Source organism: Pongo abelii, chromosome 6, assembly GCF_028885655.2.
Source record: "Pongo abelii isolate AG06213 chromosome 6, NHGRI_mPonAbe1-v2.0_pri, whole genome shotgun sequence".
NCBI classification, from domain to species: Eukaryota; Metazoa; Chordata; class Mammalia; order Primates; family Hominidae; genus Pongo; species Pongo abelii.
The window spans coordinates 69,557,692-69,582,191 of record NC_071991.2 but is presented as its reverse complement, the minus strand read 5'-3'; the positions used below and the strand labels follow the sequence as shown (position 1 = coordinate 69,582,191).

Below are 24,500 nucleotides of genomic sequence, written 5' to 3'. Positions count from 1 at the left end.
TTAACTGTATTCTTCAAATTAGAGAAATAGCTTAATATATGCCCATTCTTAGGTGCCCTTTGATTACACAAGGATTTATTTTTTTCCTGCCGTAATAAAAAAATTCAGAAATGAAAAAATGTAAATAATCCACTAATTATAATCATCTGGACTTGCAAAAGTGCAGATAGATTTGAGACTTTGTTAATTATTGATATTGAAATCTATAAAAATTAAGAAAATTAATGTAGGGAGACCAAAGTTATTTACAAAGGATCATTTATTAAACACATTTTAAAAACAAAATACAAAGATTGTTGTTCTGCATGAATACATCACATATGAAAAAAAAATGTGTTTTTACCAAATTTAATTTGAAGATAATCAGAATTTTGTTTTCTATCAACTTGAGCAATCAGTTTCGCTTTGCACCTTGTCTAACACTGTTGTCAATCAGGAAGAAATGTTTTCTTGTTAATTAAATCATATTCATACAGCTAATATTTTACAGAAATAAAATAAGACAATGTCTGTCATACAAAGCTCTTTCTGCAAGGTAACTGATTTGCCTATGATCCTAATTTTTTTAAGCTATAAGATAGGAAGAATTCAGGAGCTAGGTAAGTTTTATAATAATGTATTAGCAGCAGTTGATAGTAAATGCAACATAAGATTTGTTTTGTCTGTGGTACAAGAATATGTCCTATCAGACTCTACTGTATTTTTCTCTACTTGAACACAGGTAAGCACATACTGATTGTCTCTGGGATGACAAAATGTATAAAAAAGACAAGAAACTGGCTCTGGTTGTCATTGTGAGTGCCTATTTTCATCAGCTAATATGAATGCATTGCTAAATTAGTGAAGACAGGAAAATGACTTAAGGGTAATATATACAGAGTTAAAATACACTTTTTATCCACTTGAGTGAATTCAGGCACTGTGGCTGTTCAGGATAAAATGTTTCATGGTTTATTCTTGATAGCAATTTAATTTTCAGTGCAAGCAAAAGCAAATACCTGCCCACTGTAATACACATGATCTCACACATCTGGAATGTTCAATGCAAGTTCATCCTCGGCATCTTCACTCTGGAGACATCTTGAATAAAAACGTTCATCGTTTGCTCTTGACAGCAATGTAATTTTCAGTGCAAGCAAAAGCAAACGCATACCTGCTAACTGCCATACACACGACCAAACACATCTGGAATATTCAAAGCAAGTTCACCTTCTCCATCTTCACTGTGGAAGCTCTTTAATAAGTGGCACTTTGTGTAAACCCTCTATAAATCATGAAAAACAGATTCGAAATGCCTGGATTTAATAATATTAAACATCACTGCCATAGTCATCTCTCTGTGTAAACGATGTTTGGGTAAGGCTTGCCATCACAACATTTCTTTCCTGAGAATGGAGCTGGTCCTCTGTTTATATCATAAGTGCGCATGCTCTGAGCTGTGGTCACTGTCGTGACTGTCTTCATTTGCTAGAGAGTCCCCTGTTTGCTGGAGGGTGGCTGCACCAATTCCCGACAGCTCTGATGGGAGAAGTGTTCCCTTTTTCACATTCACCAGTTCCTTTTCCCGAGCCGCAGCTCCTTGCTGTCCACCCTTTACCCTCTTCCACTTCATCCGCCTGTTTTGGAACCAGACTTTCACCTTCAGCCAAGAAAGGGAACAAACAAACAGAACAAAAAAGGTAATTAAAATGACATTTTTTTCTCCTTAGTGTCATCAATGAAAAGTAGTTCCTCAAAGGCTTATACAAAGACACCATGAAGGAGTGAATAGAAAAATAAATCCACGTTGAATTTAATCAGGTTACATGTTCATGATAATAATTTTTAAACTTTCAAAAGGTGCATACAAAGTACTATATTTGTATTTTACAGCATACAATGTAAAATATGGAACTAGACAAAAATTTTGTCATTTAAGGTCACTCAAAGCACTTGGGTCTATAAAGAGTTTCTGTGAATTGGAGCTAACATAATATTTGTGTTGGTCAAAGCCCCCTCACTCCTAAGTTCTTCTTTGATTTGACATCCAGTTGTCATTTCCTGAACCCGTTTAAAACATGCTCCGGCAGCTACTGATTAAGCGGCATCTGAAAGGCCATACTCTGCCATTAGAAACTACTGCTGCTTTCACAAATCTTTATTTGACCATTCCACCTCACACTGAGCCTATCTTCTTTTGAACTATTCTTCTTATTTTCTACCTTAATTCATTTATTTTACTTTGCAAATATTTGATCTAGTGATTTCTTTAAAATACGGTCACAATAAAAAATTATCAACGTTTGTTAAATGCTAACACCAAGATTATATACTACATCATTCACATCAGCTTTGTACAGGTATTTTCTTTTTAAAAGCTTCATTGAATTTGCCTAATACATTTAAATAAATATATATATGTAAATAACATATATGTATTAAAAACAAAAAAAACAGCAAACAGACATTAAAAGTCTCTCCATTATCAGAACTAGAATATAACTGGCATTATTGCATCTTGTTTAGGAGGAAATCTGTTTCTTTCACATTGCATTTCTCATAATTATAGCTTCTAGTAAGCGAAGTGTTCTTTTTACATTGTATTTCTGTCTACCCCACCTAAAAGTACCACAAGCCTGAATTTTGTGTATCATCTCCAAGTTTTTCTTAAAAAAGAAAACAAATTTTTTTCATAACAAGTAACGTTAAAAATATACTCTTTAATTTTATGTTTGTTAGGTTTATCAATGGAATGTTCTTAAGTGTAGGCTTTTTGCCACTTCTTTGTTGATTCAAGAGACTGTATTTATTCATTTTTTATCATTGTATAATATTCCAAATTCTGTCAATGTAGCACCATTTTTCCATTCTACTGTCCATTGATATTTGAATTCTTTTTTTTCTATATGTAATGCTGCTATAGACATTCTTGCATTTGTGTCCTGATAAGCATATCATGGGAACTTCCCTGGAGACTGCAGTTATACGGCTGCTACTATCTGTCTTCTCTCAATGTATGCTGTTGCTTTTTCCTTTTCTTAGAGTATCTTTTGATGATTAGAAACTCCTAATAAATATGTTTAAATTTATCTATTGTTTCTTTTATGACTAGTGTTTTGTGTTTTCTTTTTCTAAAAACATCTATTTTCTGAGGCCACTAAGATATTCTATGGTGTCTTCTTCTAAGAGTTTTAAAGGTTGCCTTTTCCAACACAGTGGGACCCTGTCTCTACAAATAAATAAATAAAATAAAATAAAATAAAATTAGCTGGGTGGGATGGCACAGTGCCTGTAGTCCCAGCTTCATGGGAGGCTAAGGTGGGAGGATTGCTTGAGCCCAAGTGGTTGAGGTTGCAGTCAGTGGTTGTTGCACCACTGCATTCCAGCCTGGGCAACAGAGCAAGATCCTGTCTCAAAAAGAAAAAAAAAGTTTGCCTTTCAAACTGAGGTAGTTAATCAATGAAGTACTAATTTTAGTATATAGTCTGAAGAATAGGCTTAACTTTATTTTAAATGGATAATGCATTGTCCAGGTCCATTTATTAAATAACCCAGCTTTTTTCCAGTGATCACTGTTTCATCTGTGTTCATAAATCAAGTTTCCATATATACATAGCTTTATTGCTGTATTCTGTTTTGTTCCTTTATTAATTTTTCTATAGTTGTGATAAAACCACATTATCTTATTAATTATAATTTTATACTAAACCTTTATATTTGCTAGGGATAGTTCTGTTTCATTCTTCTACATTAGAAATATTTTGAATATTCTCTATTTTCATTTTAGAAATAATCTCAATTTCTGTAAATAGTGCTATGGAGAAAGTGAAGAAAAATATGTTAAATTTCCAAAGACATAATTATATCAGTGATCTTCAAATCACGATGCTTCATCAGCATGCTTTCACAGTGAAATATTTAAACTGAGATATTTCTCTATTCTGGATTTTTCTTGGTCTCACTTTGAGCCATAGTTGAATTCATGTATCATATATTGCCCAAACATGATTAACTATGCAGCCATAAAAAATGATGAGTTCATGTCCTTTGTAGGGACATGGATGAAATTGGAAATCGTCATTCTCAGTAAACCATCGCAAGGACAAAAAACCAAACACCGCATGTTCTCACTCGTAGATGGGAATTGAACAATGAGAACACATGGACCCAGGAAGGGGAAAATCACACTCTGGGGACTGTTGTGGGGTGGGGGGAGGGGGGAGGGGGGAGGGATAGCATTAGGAGATATACCTAATGCTAAATGACGAGTTAATGGGTGTAGTACACCAGCATGACACATGTATACATATGTAACTAATCTGCACATTGTGCACATGTACCCTAAAACTTAAAGTATAATAATAATAAAAAATAAATAAATACATAAATAAGAAAAATAGTACAAAAAAGATTCACTAAAAAGTAGTTGATGGGTGTTCACATATTATTATGACTTACTAAACAAAATAATCAGTAATTGCCTTTTATTATATACCTACTTAGGGATAGACAGCTATACTATTGGTGCTGTTTATACAGTATTCTAATACAGTTTTCCAGATATTATTACCATTATTCTTAAGTTATAGATGAGAAAGTTGTGGTAAAGTTTAAGTGACTTACCTAAGATTAAACAGAAAGGAAACCGTGGTGCCAGGATTTAAACTTGAGGGCTGGGGTTTGTTTGATTCCAGATTCTGTTTTTGTTTTTGTTTGTTTGTTTGTTTGTTTGTTTTGGTTCCTGTTATATTTCAATCTCCTATTTTTAAAGCATTTGGAATAAAAAAAACGCATATAGAGTACGTGGACGCCATCTATATGATTACTATCATTCAGGTAATTCTCCCACTTGATATAATTAGGTTTGTAAATATGACACCATTTTCCTGTACTATAATTTAGGTAATTATACTGCTGAGTCTAATTACCTTTGCAAGCTTGACATTGCATTTTGCATTAGATCTATTCCACATGAGTTGGGTTCTACTCTTGGCTTTACTTCTCCATTTTGTGTGAATTTGAGAAAATTTTACTTCTCTCTACCTCAATTTTCATATTTCTAATATTGGAATCATAAGCCTTTCAAGATTCCCTATAGGGATATTTTATCATGGACAATTCCAGATGGAAGAAATACGTATGTCATGATCATCATCATTGTCACCAAGAGCTGAAACATTCAGTCTAAATAATCCTGGCAGAAAAAAAGGGGAAATATACTTTTAAAAATCTGCATATATTTCCTTTTCTAGGAGAAGGGGTATAGTAATTATATAATATCAGTATAAAACCTGTTATGGGCAATTCTAAATAAGATAATTCTAAATGTAAGAATATGGTATTGATTTTAGATATATTATGACCTATTTTGTGTTGTTTTCTATGTCTATCATGTGAAGTTTTACCATTTTATTTTTTAAAATAGATTGAAAAAAGACTGAATGGCTAATTGCCAATAGTAGCTACATGTATATACCTATGAATAGATATATACATATAAGAATATGCATTTGATTATATAGAGTAACTCTAATACCTTACATACTATTTTATTTAAAACCTAGATTATATATTTGATACTGAAATTCCGTGACCTTAGCAAGGAAACAAAAAATAGCAACAAATACATAATGGGCATATCTTATAGAAAACAGAAGGAAGAATATAGAACTCTAAACGTCAATATGTTCAGATTTATTTTCAAATATACTATAAAATATTGGGGTGAATTAAAATAAGTGAAGGATTTTTGGAAAAACACACATTTTTCTATTAGCATCACAGTTTTAGCAACCCCCCCAACAAAACCTACAAATTTAATTCCAGATTATAAATCAATATTGTCATTAATGTAGGACAGTAGGCAATTTATAAAGAAACTTCATAGTATAATTTAGTATCACTTTATTAACCCAGCTTTATTGACTGTAATGAAAAAAACTTTTAGTTTTTGTTTTTAAGACAGCTAAATTATAATCATCCAAATGCCTAAAATTTTATTTACTAAAAAATAAGTATTTGAATTATTTTTATTAAAATTTATAAGCACATTTTATATAATAAGATTAATTTATAAACTACATAGAGTACAAGAATTCTCACATATCCTTGGTGACTTGGGATCTCTATTCATTCATTCATACATTTAAAAATATTACCAAATGTCCAGTAACCTGTACTGTGTTAGATCAAAGATGGGAGGTGTTGAAGCACAAGTAAAACATAGCCCCCGCCCTTAAGGTATTCACAGTCAAGAAAATAGAGGAAATGTAAATGTAACTTATTTGGACATCACATTATACCCTTTACTATGTAAAGGGTGTCCTTTTAGGTTTCACAATATATTACCAGACAAAATAAGTGACTTATGAATCTGTATTGTCACACAATTTCCTAAGGTGTCCTGAGGCAAATAGGTTGATAGAAAGTTGAATCTATATAATGTCATAACCCACATTTATGTAATACCATAAATGTCTCTGTTTTGAAGAAACAACCATAACATCAAACATCTGGATGAAAACTAAATATTTCAATGACATACCCAGATGCCTCTAAACATCTGGGATTTGTAGATTTCATATTCCAACTGTTTCCATTTTTATCTGGGCACTTGGAATATTGTAGACATTATCTAACAAATATTTATTTATATCTTTGAGATGTGAAAACATGCAAAGGATAATTGTACAAATAAAATTTTCAGATTTAATCACATCCCTAGTGATTAAATTTGATCATGGCAGTGTACCTAGTAAATCCAAAGACTCGCCTAAGTAATTCAGTAACAAACTAGCTGAACTACTGATTCAGTAGTATTAGAATTAGAAGCAAGAATGCTTAAAAGTAAAGGTGAAAAATGGGGAAAAGAAAGCTTTTTTAACTCTTCCTGAATAGATGGATTTATATCTGATTAAGAGAAGGAATTCTTTAGCTATTTCCAAAAGCTTATTGGAGCCACTAATTGACTCTGTTGTTTCTACCACAATTAAAGGGTATTTGTGTGTGTTGGGGAGGCTGTGGAGGGTTAGGATATACTTCATAACTGAAGGCTTAAGTCCTGTTTACAGGGCTGCCTCTCACCTTTATCCACTGATTTAGCACATTGGGAATCATTTTCCTACCTCTGTAATTTTTAGTTCTGAAGCCTCTTCCTTTTCTATTTCCAAGTCTTGTGAATCAGGCTCATTAATGTAATCATAACATTTACAATTACATATTTCATATGTTTTTAAAACAAAGTGAATACACATTAGCTATAGACAGCCATGGACAAATAACATATTGAACAAGGATTAACCCTTTCTTGGGGCAACAGATTAAACTCCCCACGACAGATTTGAATCTCACAGGCACAATTATAAGCCAACCTTATAATCTCACTCTTCTTTCCAAAAATGAACTGAAAGCAACCATTCACACGATAAAGCAAAGTGGTTATATGATTGATTCCTTTTAACTTGGCCTTTATTAACCATTGTTTTCTCTCATACCCAGTAAAATTCAACTCGAATGGCTTCTTTCACTATATTTACAGTAAAAATTCACTATTCTTAATCCCATTTTTACACGAGATAAAAAAGACACACCTTTTAGTTATTTTAAGTAAAATATTGTTTACTCAAGTATTTCATGAATAAAAGACTACATCAAATTTAATGAAAATATCAAAACTAAATTAGGCACTTTTTTTCTTTATTGTGTTATAAAATTACTGAATAAGCAATACCTGAAGACATGGAATTTGTATATTCTGAGCCATTACTTCATGCTTATCTTGTTCAAACTACTGAGACCAACTAGAATGATGGTCTTTGATCTCAACATCTTGCCCAATCTCTTGGCTGATGTTTAACAATAATTGGCAAGATAACACCATCAGTATTTTGGCTAACAGCTTCTAAGTATAACCTATCGAATATAAATATTTAGCTGAAACAAAGGAACTAACCCTTTTTATAAGAACAGTGGAATACTGAAATATTACTATGATTCAATCTAAATTTATATTCTGATTGTTATTAATATTAAATTAATATTTTGATTATTTATGATTGTTTAAATTCTTTATCAGAATCTATGTGATCCTTTACTGCCCTGGTTATTTCATTTATTAGATTTAGAGACTATCACCTTAGATCCAAGTTTATTATATAAACTTATAAAGATAATTATTAGTTCTGTGTGAGTATACACTGACCCATAAAAAAGTCAATAATTTTAATAACTTCAAAACCTTCAAAAATTTAAAAATATATGTTCATCATAAAAAATTGGAAGTGATAAAGGGATCTGAAGTTCAAAGTCTATTCTAAATTGAATGCATCTCGGAGTTTTTCATGAGGAGACATAGAAATATGAAGAATAATTGGTACAAAGTCATTTATAGTCAAAGTCTCTAGAAAATTGTCAGTTCTCTTAGGCCTGGGTTTATTATTGTATAGATGTCACAGAACACATGTATGTACTCTTCTATATAAAGATGTAGATAATAGAAAGTTTTCTTAAAATTGACAATGCCAACACAAAACTTGCACCAGCTTCTCAAAATATCTAGAAGCATCTCAGTTTTAGAATTTTTTTTAACATGAATAAAACTTATGGATGCAAGAATAGTGTAGAAAAGGAATGCTCGGAGCGATCTTTCATAGCAGAAGTCTCTTTCTTTAGCAGTACACTTTAAGTGCTGATGCTGTGATGTAATGTATGATATGTTTCCGAACATTATTGTTAATTTGTTGATTAAATATAAATTAATATTTTTGCTTCCCTAGTGAGGAAACTGAGAAACAAAATGTGGAAAATTCTTAGACTCCTGGGAAGAATTATCTTTATCCTTTTATTATACCAGCTTGATGAACGTTTACAGCAAGAATCAGTGGAGCAAATTTCAGTAAAATCTCTAAAATAAAGGCTCATTTTATTTTTGTGTGTGTATATATACCCATATGCAAACACATACACACATATACACAGATATGTGTGTGTGTATATATATCTATAGATAGATACATCTCCTTGCCTCTAACTATACATATGTCTACCTATCTACATCAGAAGAAAGATAGCATTTTAAAAGAAAACAGATTATATATTCTCAAGGCCAGTTCAATAAAGGTAATGTTTATTTTTCTTTGGTTTTTAAAATATGATTTGAAATTTAAATATTTACATTTATTAGGGATGAGTTACTTATTTCTTAGTCTTTTACTTTATACAGGTAATATTTCTGAAAATTAATTTTAGGTTAAAACATTGTTTGCACCAAATAGATCTTGCTTTATTATTGATCTGAAGTTACTTTTCATGTATCATAACCTTTTTCGTGTGGAAGCTGAAGTACTTTTGAGTCTAGTTTTTGATGCTTACCGATACTGTCAATATGTATTTATTTATTTAAACAAAAGCATTATCAGGAATGTCTCTTAATATTTAAAATTAAAATCCCCTCTCATATCCTATCATCAACTCTTTTACCCTATACTCTCCCCATTTTACCAGTTGTAGTCAAATTATTCTTAATAATTGTCATATCATGAGTTAAGCAAATAAAACATCTTACCATTCCTCTAGATGACTCCTATATACTGCTGTAAAGAAATAAAGAAATATTCTAAAGTCTAGCTACATAGGTAGACTTGAATTAACATGAACAGACAATAAGTCAACTCATGGAGACATAATTGGCTAAATAACTAAATGTATAAATTTGTAGAAATAAAAATATGAAGTAGATAAATTGCGTAAAATAGCTGAGCAAAACGGGCGTGGTGGCGGGCGCCTGTAGTCCCAGCTACTCTACTCGGGAGGCTGAGGCAGGAGAATGGCCTGAACCCAGGAGGTGGAGCTTGCAGTGAGCTGAGATCAAGCCACTGCACTCCAGCCTGGGTGACCAAAAAAAAAAAAAAAAAAAAAAAAAAAACAGCTAAGCAAAAGACAAAACCACTCTTTATTTGACACACAAAATATTTCTCCTTAGTAGTCATCAAAAAAATGATAGCTATTTTGAAAATACTTGGCATTGGGCCATTTGATGATTTATGAATAAAAAACAAAACATAATTCCTCTCATTTCCACCAATGGAGTATGATCTAGCTAGGTGGGATTTTCCATTTATCTTGGCAGAAGTATCATTAATTTAGTCTGTTTATTCCAGTAATCTTAACTAGTTTACAAGTCTGCAACATTGCACCTTTCATTAGCTCTGTGAAAAAGATGTTTTGAAGTGAAAGGATCTCTCATTCTTTCTATATTTGGCAGCCTTAACTCTATAAAAATGTCCATTTTACCACTTCTTTTATATGCTCCTGCAGCTGCTTTCTCTCATCTTCCCACCGTGAGATATTAAAAATCTGGTGGGAGTTTTCTCCAAGTTTATCTGGATGGAGAAAAAAAATGCCAGAATAAGCTTGTCCAAACTAAAAATACCTTGAAACTGGAGAGCCTTTAGACTGAGTTTTCTGCAAATCGTTTGGGGTGACTCTGACAATTGAAGATTATTATCTGTTGATCTTGAAGGTTACATGAGAATATGTTGTAAACTAGAAGCTGTGAGTTAGAAGCTGGAAGATTTACTGGAGTGATCTGTAACTGTTCAACAAACATTATATAATTAAAATATTTGAAGCTCAGCTTCATTCTGGTTTCTGCATTTTTATTTAACATAAAACGATTTTCTTTAACACTTGTGTGCCGACATGGAATTGCTTTGCAGAATGAGCCTCTTTTTTTTCTTCTTTGGCCAGATGAAGTTCAAACAGAATTACAGACTACCCTGACATTGCACTATGGAAGATGCAAATGTAACAGTGTGACATCTTTGTGTGATTCCATGACTATTCTTCAGAATGGAATTTGGAAATTCAAGTCCTGAGTGATATTTAAGGATTTAACATATCTTATGTTTTTCTAAAAGGAAACCTAATTATTATTGCAAATCTTCATGACACATATATGACTCATCATAAAATTTGTGTTAGATATACTGATCGGTGATATTAGTAAGGTAGGGGTAGCCACAAATAACATCAGTTATAAACATGCACATTTTATTGGCAATCATGTACAATTTCCACATGACAATATGTCTAAAGACTAGTTCTGATTATAAAGTAAGTTTTCATGTAGGAAAAAATTATTTCTCAAAAACAATTCTGTTACAGGCCAGGTGCCATGGCTCAAGCCTGTAATCTCAGCACTTTGGGAGGCCAAGGCTGGTGGATCACGAGGTCAGGAGTTCAAGACCAGCCTGGCCAAGATGGTGAAACCCCGTCCCTACTAAAAGTACAAAAAATTAGCCGGGCATGGTAGCAGGTGCCTGTAATCCCAGCTACCAGAGAGGCTGAGGAAGAGAATTGCTTGAACCCAGGAGGCAGAGGTTGCAGTGAGCCAAGACTGCACCACTGCACTCCAGCCTTGGTGACAGAGCGAGACTCTGTCTCAAAAAACAAACACACAAACAAAAGCAATCTTGTTATATAATTTAATATTTATTTTCCTTGTTTGCATGATATCTTTCTTTTGATGTATATAGATAGATGTATAGTTAGAAGTACGGAGATATGTATATATTTATATGCACACACACATATATATCTGTGTATATGTGTGTGTATGTGTTTGCATATGTGTATATTTACACACACACACATAAAATGAGCCTATGAGTCCTGTCTCTGCTTTTGAATCACACACCCACATAAAATGAGCCTATAAGTCCTGTCTTTGCATTTGAATTTCAAAAGACCTTGACAATGTTAAGGAAACTATTTTATATTCAGATAATTCTATTAAAGCTAAGGAAAATATTGAACAATATGAGGTTAGATGTAATATTCCTTGGTGTATATGTTTATTTTACTGAATCTCAGGTTATTTTAACATATGAAAAAAATAAGTCTTAAAGAATGAATATGAAAAGACAACATATCTATAATTAGATATTTCACATGTGGAAATCCTAGGGAAGGATGTTGTTTATGATTATATAGAGTCAAGATATAGATTACATGGCTAAACATAGCATTTATGAGATTAATATAAAATCTAAGTAATGGAATAGCTGTGCTATGGTCTAAATATTTATGTCTCCTCCAAATTCTTATGTTAAAATCCTAACCCTCAAGGTGACGGCATTAGGAAGTGGGGCCCTTGGAATGAGATTAGGTCATAAGAACAGATCTAGCATTACTCAGATTAGTGCCCTTATTAAAGAGGTCCCAGAGAGCTACCTAGCCTCTTCAGCCATCATATCAAGGTACAATGGAAAAATGGAAGTCTATGAAGAAGTGTGTGCTCACCAGACACCGAATCTGCTGATGCCTTGATCTTGGACTTCCCATCCTCCAGAACTGTGAGAAATAAATGTGTGTTGTTTATAAGCCACCCAGTCTATGGTATTTCGTTATAGCAGCCCCAATAGACTACAAGCTGCATTGCAAATTACAGAAGATGGATTTTAAAGTGTTCTGTTTGTAATTTTGTCAATAACTTTAAAAGCCCAACCTCCAGAAAATAAACTGAAAATATTTCACTGGGATGAGAGCCCTGGCATTTTGAAAGAATATGCCATCTGACCTTCAAGAGTAGCAAAGTTGACAACTGACATCATACTATATTTTTTCTGATAAATTCAGCACAGTAGAATTCAGCCCAGAAAATACAATATAACTTAAAATAGATACATAATTTAAGTATGTGATTTTTTTTTTTTTATACAGAGTCTCACTTTGTCACCCAGGCAGGAGTGCAGTGGTGCAAACTCGACTCACTGCAACTCCTGCCTCCCAGGCTCAAATTTTTCTCCTGCCTCAGCCTCCCATGTACCTAGGATTATAGGTGCCTGCCACCATGCCTGGCTTATTTTTGTATTTGTGGTAGAGACGGGGTTTCACCATGTTGGCCAGGCTGGCCTTGAACCCCTGACCTCAAGTGACCTGCCTGCCTTGGCTTCCCAAAGTGCTGGGACAAGTACAGGCTTGAGCCACCACTCCCAGCTTGATTGTTAATTTAAGATATTTTGTGCACAGATTCTTAATTTAAGAAACTTAATATGCGTGCATAGAAATGTTGGAATGAAATGGTGCAACCAGAAACATTATCCAATACAATTACATCATCCCTCTCCTGTGACATTCTACACTCATAACAATTGTGAATATTTGTTCAACTTTTACCTCTTCTGTGAATTCTAACAGGTATTTCTTTAGCTTAAGATTTTATTTCCAGCACTTAGCTCAACAAATATTTGTGTTACAAAATGATTAATTCAACATGCTTTGCATAGCAAAGGTTTTTCCCACCTGGGTGATAGTTCTGTTCTATAGTTTACACTAAAAATTATTTCATATCCATTATGATATATAAATCTACATAGAAGAAAGAGCAGGTAGTTTTAATTTCCATTTTATGCCTTGGGGAGATTGTTACTTAGGAACACACAATTCTAATCAGCAAACCTTGGATTTTTATTCAGATTTTTTTCATAACAATTAAATTCTTTTTGAGTAACCCAAGGAGGCCCTCTAAAGCCTTAGTTTTGATTAGGAATTTAAATTCTGCATGTATACATCTTTTCACATTAACTTGCAAAACTGCACATAGAGATTTATGGAATAAAAATATATTGTGCACAATAACAAATTTTCAATTAAATGTAAACTGAATCATCTCTCATGTTCTTTGTTAATTCCCGTCCCCCCCGCCCCGTGATGCTGTGGTTAGATTATTTCAGGAATGACTTCCAATGAAGTGGTCCTGTACTACACTGACACTGAGTTTGGTCATGTGGCTTGCTTTGGACAATGGGACACTAGAAAATATGATGTAAGAGGCCTGAAAAGCCCTTGCTCACTGGAGTTTTCCCCCTCAGTGCTCCTGGGAATGCTTCTATCACTGTTGGAAGGATCCCAAGCTAGCCTATAAGAAGATGAAACCACAAGCAACAGAAACTAGCTGTACCAGCTGAGGCCCAACCATCTCTTTCTTAGTCAACCCACCAGCTGACTGGAGCTCCATGAGGGTTCCATGTAGGGCCAGCAGTATTACTGTCCAACTAAGCCCAGTCAAAATCTCTAACCTACAAAATCTAAAGCAAATAAAACTTTGGTTATTATTTGAAGCCATTAAGATTTGGAGTGGTTTGTTACACAGCAAAGGGTAACTAACACAAAATGTTAAAAGAATTTTTCAAAAAACATTAAAATAGTATGTATAGGTATATATAATTCCTGCATGTAATTCTTTACCAAGCTTGTGAATTCAGTTAGAAAGAAGAAATATCCAAGACACTTTCAACATTTTCAAACCAGATTTACAAAACTGCTTCTAAAAATAAATGATTCTGCTCCATGGTCAAACAATGACAGATAACCGTAGACCATCCCCAAACTGTCAAGTACAGAATCTTGTTTTTCCTCTTGGCCGAGAGCACAGTACTGGATCCTGTCATTTCTACAGATTGGAAGCAAATCCTAGTTTCCTAGTTCCTTCATGTACTATATAAAACACGGTTGCATTTCCCAGAGTTCACCATCTCTATATAAGAACATTAGTGTGTAATTCTCCCTCCACATACACCTTTTTATTTTCCTGTTCCGTGTTTAAAAAAAATAATAAAATAGAGGTCTGATGATGTAGATTTTGGATCCTGCTTTCCAGCATGCCAAATGTTGAACACATAGAGGGAATTTTGTATGTGAAGTCCAAGGGAAGGAAAATGCTGTGCTCCATAACATAGGTACTAGTCATAATATGTAATAAAATATAAACTGCCAATAAATAAAACCACAGAAAAGTGTTCCTCTGTATATTTCTACTACCCATAAATAACCTACCAAAGCTGAAATGTAAAAATTAACAGAAGGAAAGCAGATCATTTAAGAAATTGGATAAAATAACTTGCTCTCTTAAGACATGCATTCATTTGTCCACACCCTGTTGATATTTCTTTGGTTCCAATGGGATCCTGGAGGAGGTACACACAGTGAAAGAGGAAATGAGACTCTAGCCCTAAGAGTGCCAATCATAACTGCACTGTCCATAAAGATGTTTGCATTTGCCTTTCAGGAATGTTTTTGTAAAGATTAGCAACTGTTAACCGGCAGTAGGCTAGATTCTCCTCAGGGAAACAAGAATCTGTACAAGGAGTTCACTGGGAACACTGTTAGAACAAATCATTTGTCATTCAAAAAAAATGCAAGAAAGGGACCTAAAAAGCAATTAATTTAAAAACATTATTTAGGTCTCATTAATTGGCGTCCAAAAACCTTAATAATTTCAAAGTATTCTCTGAGTGGGTAGCAGAATTTTGAATTACTGACACCAATACAATTTCAAAAATATTTTGGGTAAAGGGGCAGAAATATTTACCAATGATCTATGTGTCCTTGCCTTTCATCATTTCCCAGCCATCTTGCACCTAAGCTGCACCATTTGACTAGTCTAGACATTAGTGTGTAAATAGAAGTGACATGGCTAATAGACATGACTATTCTAGACATTAGTGTGTAAATAGAAGTGACATGGCTAATTTCCAGGTGAAAACATTTAAAGGTCAGTGCATAAACTTCCAATTCTTTCTTATTTCTTGTAGTTACCATGGACACCACATGTTGAGATGCTAAAGAGTCAGAATGGGTCTGTGAGTGATTATCTGGAATGCTGGACGTGTAGAGTTTGTATGGAGAGTGAGTAAACATTTTTATGTTATGCCATTGAGATTTGAGGGTGAATGTGTTACTGCAACGTATCATACCCTATCCTGAGCAATACAGAACACTAATCTGGGGTTACCAACTTTCTAATATGCCAAATAAGGAGATTTTAACATATAAGCACACACAATTCCTCACTGTATGCCATCATTATGTAAAAGAAATAATATTTTAAAACCCAAAAATACAGAAGGATAATAATCATAGGAGGATTCTTTCTTCAACTCAATAAGTGTGGTTTTCTTTTAAATATCATTAGATTATTTTTAATTTTGTCAGTTTGCTGGCAAAATTTTATCATGGAATAGTATACCTGTCTTCCAAATGGTATTCAAGAATTCTGGATCTAGGTATTTCAAACATGGCAAAGAAGACTGTGGACCCAGGGCAATTAAAAAAGATCATATAATGACAATGTCCAGCTTTACCTGTCTTTCAGTGAGATCCAGATTCACTGCTATCTCGTATCGCCTCAGTCTGGTGAGATAATTATGATGGGCAAATTCTGCTTCAAGTTCTCTGATTTGCTCTTTGGTAAATGCTGTCCTTTCTTTCCTGGGTTTGCTGTTGACTTCTGACTTGTAATTTCCTTCCTGGGAGTCTGAAAAAAAAGGGAGACAGAATTGGTAATAACTCATTTATTCAAACACATGCAATCATATTATTCACAGTTATTGAATTACTACTTTTCCGGGTACTGCGCAGACATGGAACAAATAGAGACCAAAGACAATAAGACTGACGGCAGCTCAACAGGGGGAGATATGATTCTTATTTTTTCCCATCTTCCTTCAGGTAACTCACAGCCTATTTGGGAAAGCATGTAATTTTCTTCTTATAAAATATTAACAAAACCTCTAACTGCTTGTAATATGACATTAAGATAAACCAAAACCTTTCTAGAAAACACTTTTAGATATGAAGTTTTGTTTCATAAGTTGTTGAACATACGTACTTGAGGTCTAAGTAAGATTGAACATAGTAATCCTTTAAAAAGTGGCATCTCAATATAGGAGTATTTGAGAAATTCAAACATTTAACAACTGGACCATAAAAAATTTTATGCTCAGACTGAGCACATGTAAAAGTATGTGTGTACTTATTGGCTTTTTTATCTGTATATAAGTAAAATTCTTGAGGACAATAGCAATGTTCTTTTATTTTATATTATACTTAGTCCAACGTGGAATCTATAAATGAAATTGTGTTCATATGATTTAAACTATGAACAGAGTTTTAAAATGTTTTTCATTATATATAAGATAAACATAAGATGCACAACATGTACCATCAGTGATCCACAACATCAAATCTTATAATGCAGTGGAAAATACCAATAACAATTTTAAGCATATCATTCCATTTTTCCTCTTAAGGGTTCAAGACATAACTAACGTATAGAATTTCTTTTATCCTCATAAATACCCCTGAAATGTAGGTCAGAAGACATTCTTAATATACTAAAAACCAGAACATGAATCAATAGTAAACACACACACACGCACACGCCAAGTAAAAAGTAATCATACCCAGCTCTAATAACTTAGGGCAAATTTATCCTCAGTGAAATATCAACATAATCAAGATAAAAGGGCACATTAATGCTCTCCTGAAAATTATTTCTGGTATCTAATTATTTTTGCACATGTACAAACAAGCTGTGATATCTTTAAAAAGTGTGAATACACTTAACTCTTCTAGGAGCCCAAATGATAGAAAATTGATGTAGAAAGATGATCATTAACCAAAGGTTTCAAAGAGTGACATTTTAATAGTTTTTTTAATTGACGAATATAATACAGCATGGCTTATACAGGATCTTTTTAGATTATGTTTTTTTCATGCAATGATGCTTAAATATGCTAAGAAGTACAAAAATGAATTTTTTAGTGTTCTATTTCTTTCTATCTGCCTGAGGGATGTTTAGCTGAACTAAAGAGGACCCTGCATAATGGAAATTCACTAGACAAGGCACTTTAATGTAAAGACTTTTATTTTGATTCTTAGCAGTATCTAAGTGAGCCAGATGTAAAGTTTTCTAGGTCTAGTAGCAGCAGCAGCAGCAATAAGTTGCCTCAACAACTTGGCACACTGACTATTACTTATCCTCTGATGGATCACAGAGTGTTTCACTCACTGGTGCACTGGTGCTATCGGAAACTCTTCATTCACTGACCACATTTCTGGGCTTGTCACTTATCCCTGTATCAGCTAGCTTCTCACCTTAGCAGGGCATGTGGGGCTTTATCCAGCACAAAAGTAGTTTGTGACATGTCATGCACAGGTTGATTGCACTTTATAGAAAGCCACTGGGACCAGGTGAGTGACATAAGAGATGATGTATGTGCTCTCAGGTAGGCCATGTTTACATGGTGCCAACTTACCTGGCTGTAAGGATGGAAACTGCAGTCCATCATCCAATTGCCTCTAGCTACAGATATGTCAGCATCCACATTGGTGGAGCATTTAGCTATTCTGGCATTGTGTGAACAACATTTCCAAATGATTGATTTTTTTTAACTTTTCCGTGGGCTGTTCTTGCAGCCTGCAAACTCAGTCACAGTACAGAATATTCAGATAACAAGACCCTCTCACAGGCATCCATGTTCTCAGGTGAATTGAAAGAACTTTTGCCAGTTTGGATCCCTGCTTTGCCTAAAATCTGTGGCTGATTATTCTTTATGTGGAGACAATGCTCTTTTCCTTTCAGTCAAGCAACTCTGGAAACTGACAGTAAAGCCAGCACATTTTTTCTCATGAGCAATTCAATTTGAATGATTCATGGTTAGCACATTCCCTTATGTAAGCATGAATGAACAAATTCAAATTCAGGAAAGGCTTTGACTTGTATTTATTTGAGTTTCTTTGAAAGTGATCTTCTTTAACTTTTGCAATATTCAAAAGTACTTCATAAATACCACACAGTCACACAAACAAAAACACAAAACATGGGCCAATGCTCAGAAGGACACTCACAGGTAATGGGTCTATATACACACTCATTGTAACTGGAAATATACAACAGGAGGTTTATACAGTCAGTGACTGGATTTAAGCTAAAATCTGGCTGTAGTTCAATATTTAAATCCATAAATTATTTACTGAATGCTTGAATACCAAACCAAAAATTGCTCACAAAGTGAAATCCAATGACTAAAATGAAGTAAGTTGTGCACACTCATATTTATAACCACAGAAGGAACCATTAAATTGTAATTAAATTACATTAAATTAGATGACAGAGAGTGGATGTATGCTTCTTGATATCACCTCCTATGAGAGAGAACGTTCATGTAGTTGAAGTGGCACCAGTGTTGATTAATCCAGCCACTACTTTTACCCTTGTATGGTAAAAGGTACTTTTACCCTTGTATGGTAAAAGGTACTTTTACCCTTGTAGTGTGGTTTCCATCACAACCCTCATTCTCTTTTATTGAAAACATGCTTCTTAGAATTGCATTTCTGGATTTGTATTTCCTACAGTCTTGGGTTTTTAAAATTTTTTTACCTCTTTCTTTACAGTTTCCAAAGCCTATCACTTGCTGACCCTAAGGCCTCTACTGCCATTACCTAACTAGACTTTCTTTGGTAGAAAATGGGTGGAAGATTTGCACCATGCATTTGACAATTTTTGCATCAGTTTCCATCTGTTTCCCAGCTGTTTTAAGTGAGGCAAAAGTCCCTCCCTTTTCTTCAACCTCCCATATCCTATGCCAAATGGTAGGTGCTGAGGGGGGAATCTGGACTTCCTTTCTTCCCTACAACCACAAACAATATGTCACCATCTGTACAGTATATTCCAATGTAAAATACTACAATTGTTGTTTTTCGTCTCAGATACTTTAATGCACCTGTGGGCCCATTCACACTCTCTCAGCGCTTCGAGGAAATGTTGACTTATGTGTTCAGGTATGGTTGGCAGTCTCAGTTCCCTAACCTTTTGCTCCCTGGGACTATGCTAATGGAAGAAGTCTGCAATACTTCCGTGGAGGATAAAAATTGCCCTCCAAGGATCATTTCTGTCTAGCATTTAGAACTTCTCCACATGTGACTTTTTATTTCCCCTAGTGCAAGAGAATGCCAAAAGATAATAATGTTTTATAGAAGACAAGCAATGGGAGGGCTTGGTCTGTTCACTAGTGGCACAGAGTGCTATTTAGCAAAAGAGAAATAAAAGTATGATTGAGAATGTTTTGGGCTACTCTGGGTAAACGTATTAGCTTGTTTAAATGAAGAACATAACTCACCTATGTCTGTAAAATATCAAAATGGAATGGAATGTCTATATAGCTTCGACTAATATAAATTCTTATTCCATAGCCTGAAGAAAAATGAATAATAAGCCTCAGCATATTGATGTAACTTTTGTATCAATACTTTGTAAACTATTCAAAATGAGAGATATTTCATTATTTATTAACAAAACTGCACAAACCCGTAGTTATGGAAAGCTAATAATTTTTACATAGGCATAGGGATTGTGGATGGAGGCAGAAAAATTTATGAAATCATTCTATTGGTGCTAGTAATTTTCACATTTAAAGGGGAAATTGCCTTCTTTATGGGCACTTATCCAACTTGCTACTCCAGCTCATTAATGAGTGAGCATTTCAGCTTCTCAGTGTTTCTTCTTTTTTCAAAGTAAACAACCTCCTCCAGGAGTTCTTAAATCGTCTTGCCAATCCACTCTCCAGATTTGAGAACCACAGTCATAGCGAGCTACTATGATTCATGAATGTGTCTATTATACACTAAGGTGTGTGAGGAGTTAAAAATTGGATCGAGCACCACTATGTTAGATCCAGAATAGGATAGCCAGAAAACATCTATTATTTCTTGTACCTCTTTGATAGCTATAATAATACTTTCTCTTACAAAGCAAACCCAAATTTTACATACCAAAAAAGGAATTTCCATTGATTTGTAATTATTATTGTAATAGTTGTCTTCAAAATGCAAAAAAAAAAAAATCATTGTACCTGCTGAGCAGTGATTATCAATTGGCAGATGTACTCTTTTTCACTATCTATCCTCTCTGCTCAATATCTTGATTATTCATGGGTTTGTCTAATATGCTTTCAGGGAGGAAATAAATCAGATAAATCCCAATTTAGTATAATTGAAGACAGATTATTTTTTATTATATTTATGTAGCCAATTATATGTCTTGAACAAATAATTTATAGAGGATATCCTATTTATTCCTGTTAAAGGCATTTAAGTTCATACATAGTGGTCTATATTGAAAGAGTAACTGTATAGCCAAAAATTTTATGTAATAGTTTTTCAATTTAAGTTTATTGACTTGACTTTTTCTCAATATATTTAGGCTTATGTTTACACCACTCATTCTTAAAATGAGATTGATGAAAATTTTATGCACATGATTGCATCAGTGTTTAGCAATAGCTACTTACATAAGAAAATATTACAATTGCTAACTTATAACTTATGCTGTACAAAACAATGATATAAAAGGGAAAAGTATGAAGATTTGAGATGCTTTATAAAATCTATATATTTTACATGTTATTTTAATATGAAAGAGAATTTTAATTTTTGGAAATATCATAAATCTATCACAGGCTATAAAATTTTACCAAAAAGAAAAGAGCAAGTTAAGCCAAGGTTAAATATGTGTGTGTGTGTGTGTGTGTGTGTGTGTGTGTGTGTGTGTGGAGAGAAAGAGAGAGAGACAGAGGAGAAAATAGCACAAGATTATTCTTAAATTGGTAGAAATTTAGCAACTTAGCATGGATATGGATTTGAAAAATTTGCAAACACATATCTCAGAATTTATACAAAAATAAAATACTTAGGTGTCTAAAGTCCTCTATACCTTAGATGTAGACGTTTCCTTGAAGTAGGTAATAAAATTTCCTTGGCATTGCATTGCACTGCTGGAATAAACTGGCGAGTATTAGAACAAAGTCTTTCTTTTTGCTTCCTCCTCTCTTCTCTACAATTTTGAGATGATGGAAGTTACAGAAATTTTAGCCATTTTAAAATAGGTGCATAGTACATAACTCATTTTAATTCCTTATTTTTTGTGCCCATCAATACATGAATTCGGTTTTACTTTATAGCCTGTTTAGTGAAGACCCTTATTTTTAAATGATGAGATTTTAATGTGTCATTTTGTTATTTTATCTTTCCTTTCCTAGAATTTATTATTATGTAATGCTTCCTCATAGTAAGAAGATGCCAAACCAATGGTTCTTCCACCATGACCTAAGTACAAAGACAAATTCACAAAGAACTAAAAATGGTGATGAAATTAATATCATGATTAATATGCAATTCCAAAACAAAACAAATTTTAACAAAATTAACAAAAACAAAGTATTTTTGTTAAAAATATTTTTAAAGGCCAGAGACACATAAAATAGGAATATAATGCAATTTACTTGAGTCAAATTTGACACAGATTTGATTCTTCTAACTGCCAACTTCAAAGCACTTAACGCAAAACAAAACCGGGACAAGAGTTCTGGGTAAAAATAAACTTTGTAGATTTTGCTACACATTTCTAGGCTTAGAAAGAGTTTACAGAGCCCAGAATTGACTTTATGGCTCTTGCTATAGTCCAGAGAGAAAACATAAACTAAAGAAAGATCATGGCTATCCATCCAACAAAACAAGGCACATGTGCCTGGATCTGTCTAATAGCAAAGGACTTCTCAAAGGTCATCGTTTGCACCTACAGTGGGACTAAAGGCCCTGATTAAGACTTTTTGACATAAAGCATTCCATTCCATTTTCCCTGATTATATTAGTTTAAAGAGGGTACCACTTCTGTCAGCTCCCTTCAAACTCCTTTTGTTCCTTTCTTACAATGCTTAACACATTATGTCACTGTACGGATGCTTTCTTTCCCACACTAGAACGTAAGTGTTTGAGGCCAGTTCTTGTTCTAGTTTATTCAGACATTGGAGGTCAATAAAAATAATACTTGCATTCACACTTAATTTTAATACACACAGAAGCAATAGGCAAGATAGTGAAGAGAACTCAAGCTTCCACATGTGTCCCCCATTCACCTCCTACTCAGCTCTTATGTCAGCAAATGGCCTGGAATTACATGGTATTACTGCATATTTGAGAAGATGGGGAGGGAAAGAAACTATTTTCACAAATTAAGGACAATAGTAACTTGGCAAAGGCCAAAAGAATTGTGACATTTCTAATTTACAGCTGTCAACAGGGCAAAAAGGATTGAGCCCTCTTATGGCATCAGATAACGCCATACAGATTTGCAGTGTGATGCCAGAAAATTCAGCACCAATTCTGCTGGTAGTGCAGTAAAACCCTTGGACATGCAACAGGAAAACTTCCATAGAGTATTTTTTTTTATATTATGAAAGACAAGCCCACAACTTCTCAGAGTGTAAGGACTTGCATTTATGCTGTAATTCTGAGCCATTTCTTTAGCAAGTCATCATAGTGGCTTTAATATATTTTTAAGCAGTGACATAGAAATTATTGAACTTTTCATTTATTTTCATGTCTGCTTTGCTTCTCTGGACTCTAGACTCTGGGTAACTTACGATTATGAATTTTGTCTTCTTCATCTTTGTATTTCTAATATTAAACACCTACTATTCTGCTGTATCTTTGACTTTAGGATCTGGTTATAGATTACAATTACTAAGATAACCCTAAGGAGCCTTGTTCTGGCATAGAAATTTAACTGACCTTCAGCTTCAAAAAAGGAAAAGTATCATTTATTATTGCTTTCTATTAACTTTTAAGACATGTTTACACATATCTCGTGTAACTAATGGCAGACAGGTAATGTTATCTTCATTCTATATTTATAATGATATCTCCAAACATGTTCACATAGAAAAGTACCAAATCAGTCTCCCTATTATAAAATTTGAAACCAAAATGATTGAATGTTATACTAAGTGAAGGAACATATTGCCCAGAGATTACAGTTCTGAACCTCAGCACTATCGACATTTTGGACTGGATAATTCTTGTTACATTTGTATTCAATGAAACATAAACATATTCAAAATAAAGACGTCTGGTGTGAGGCGGGGACAGTTCTGGGCTTTGTAGAATGTTTAGAACATCCCTGGCTTCTACTCACTGGATGCTTGTAGCAAACCTCAACCCTAATTTTAGTGTCGTCAAATAAAATATGGTTCTCCCAGTCCAATTTGAATTCCAGACAAGCAATAAATAAAGTTTTAGTATGTTACAAATATTACACAAAGCATACTTGTATTTTAAAATGTTTATTGTTGTATGAAAATTTTAATTCAACCAGATATCTGTAGTTTAATTGGTTAAATCTGGCAATCCTAAGTTCCCAATGTACCCCATAGGGAAAAATTGCTCCCAGTAGAGAATCATTGCATATAGATAATATCTGGATGAAGATATCAATAACTTTCAGTTATACAACTCTCTCTAGGAATGACCAACATGATTCATAAGTTGTATGCATTATTTATGTGTAAATAATCCCACCTTTATACTGTGGTCACGCCTTGTCTCCTCCAAGCCAATGATGAGATTATTTGCAGATAAAATTGTTCAAGAAGAGATTTTGTCAGTGCTAATTCACCCAAAATATAACTGCAGAATAAGTGACTCTAACTTCAGAGGATTATCCACACGGAACAGTAAAATGACACATATGGCATCACCATAGAAATTGCCATGTCCCTAAGCCATCCCTCAGAGGTGTGATAGTTTCAATAAATTTCAGAGGGAAGTATTATGTTTCCACAATGCATCAAAACACATAAGCGCTAATAATAAATCAACTATTTGATTACATCCATATCATTTAA

The 24,500-nt window shown here is 33.7% G+C and overlaps 1 protein-coding gene across 1 annotated transcript in view; it reads right to left on the bottom strand.

The window, feature by feature from the left end:
• Positions 1-241: 241 nt before the first annotated feature.
• Positions 242-24,500, bottom strand: part of MEOX2 (mesenchyme homeobox 2) — a 77,462-nt gene continuing 53,203 nt past the window's right edge. The window contains exons 2-3 of the mRNA XM_002818187.4: positions 16,122-16,294; positions 242-1,639 (exon numbers count right to left, since the gene is read on the bottom strand). Coding sequence (XP_002818233.1) covers positions 1,415-1,639; positions 16,122-16,294 — 398 coding nt within the window. The 3' untranslated portion in view covers positions 242-1,414. The remainder of the gene's footprint in view (positions 1,640-16,121; positions 16,295-24,500) is intronic.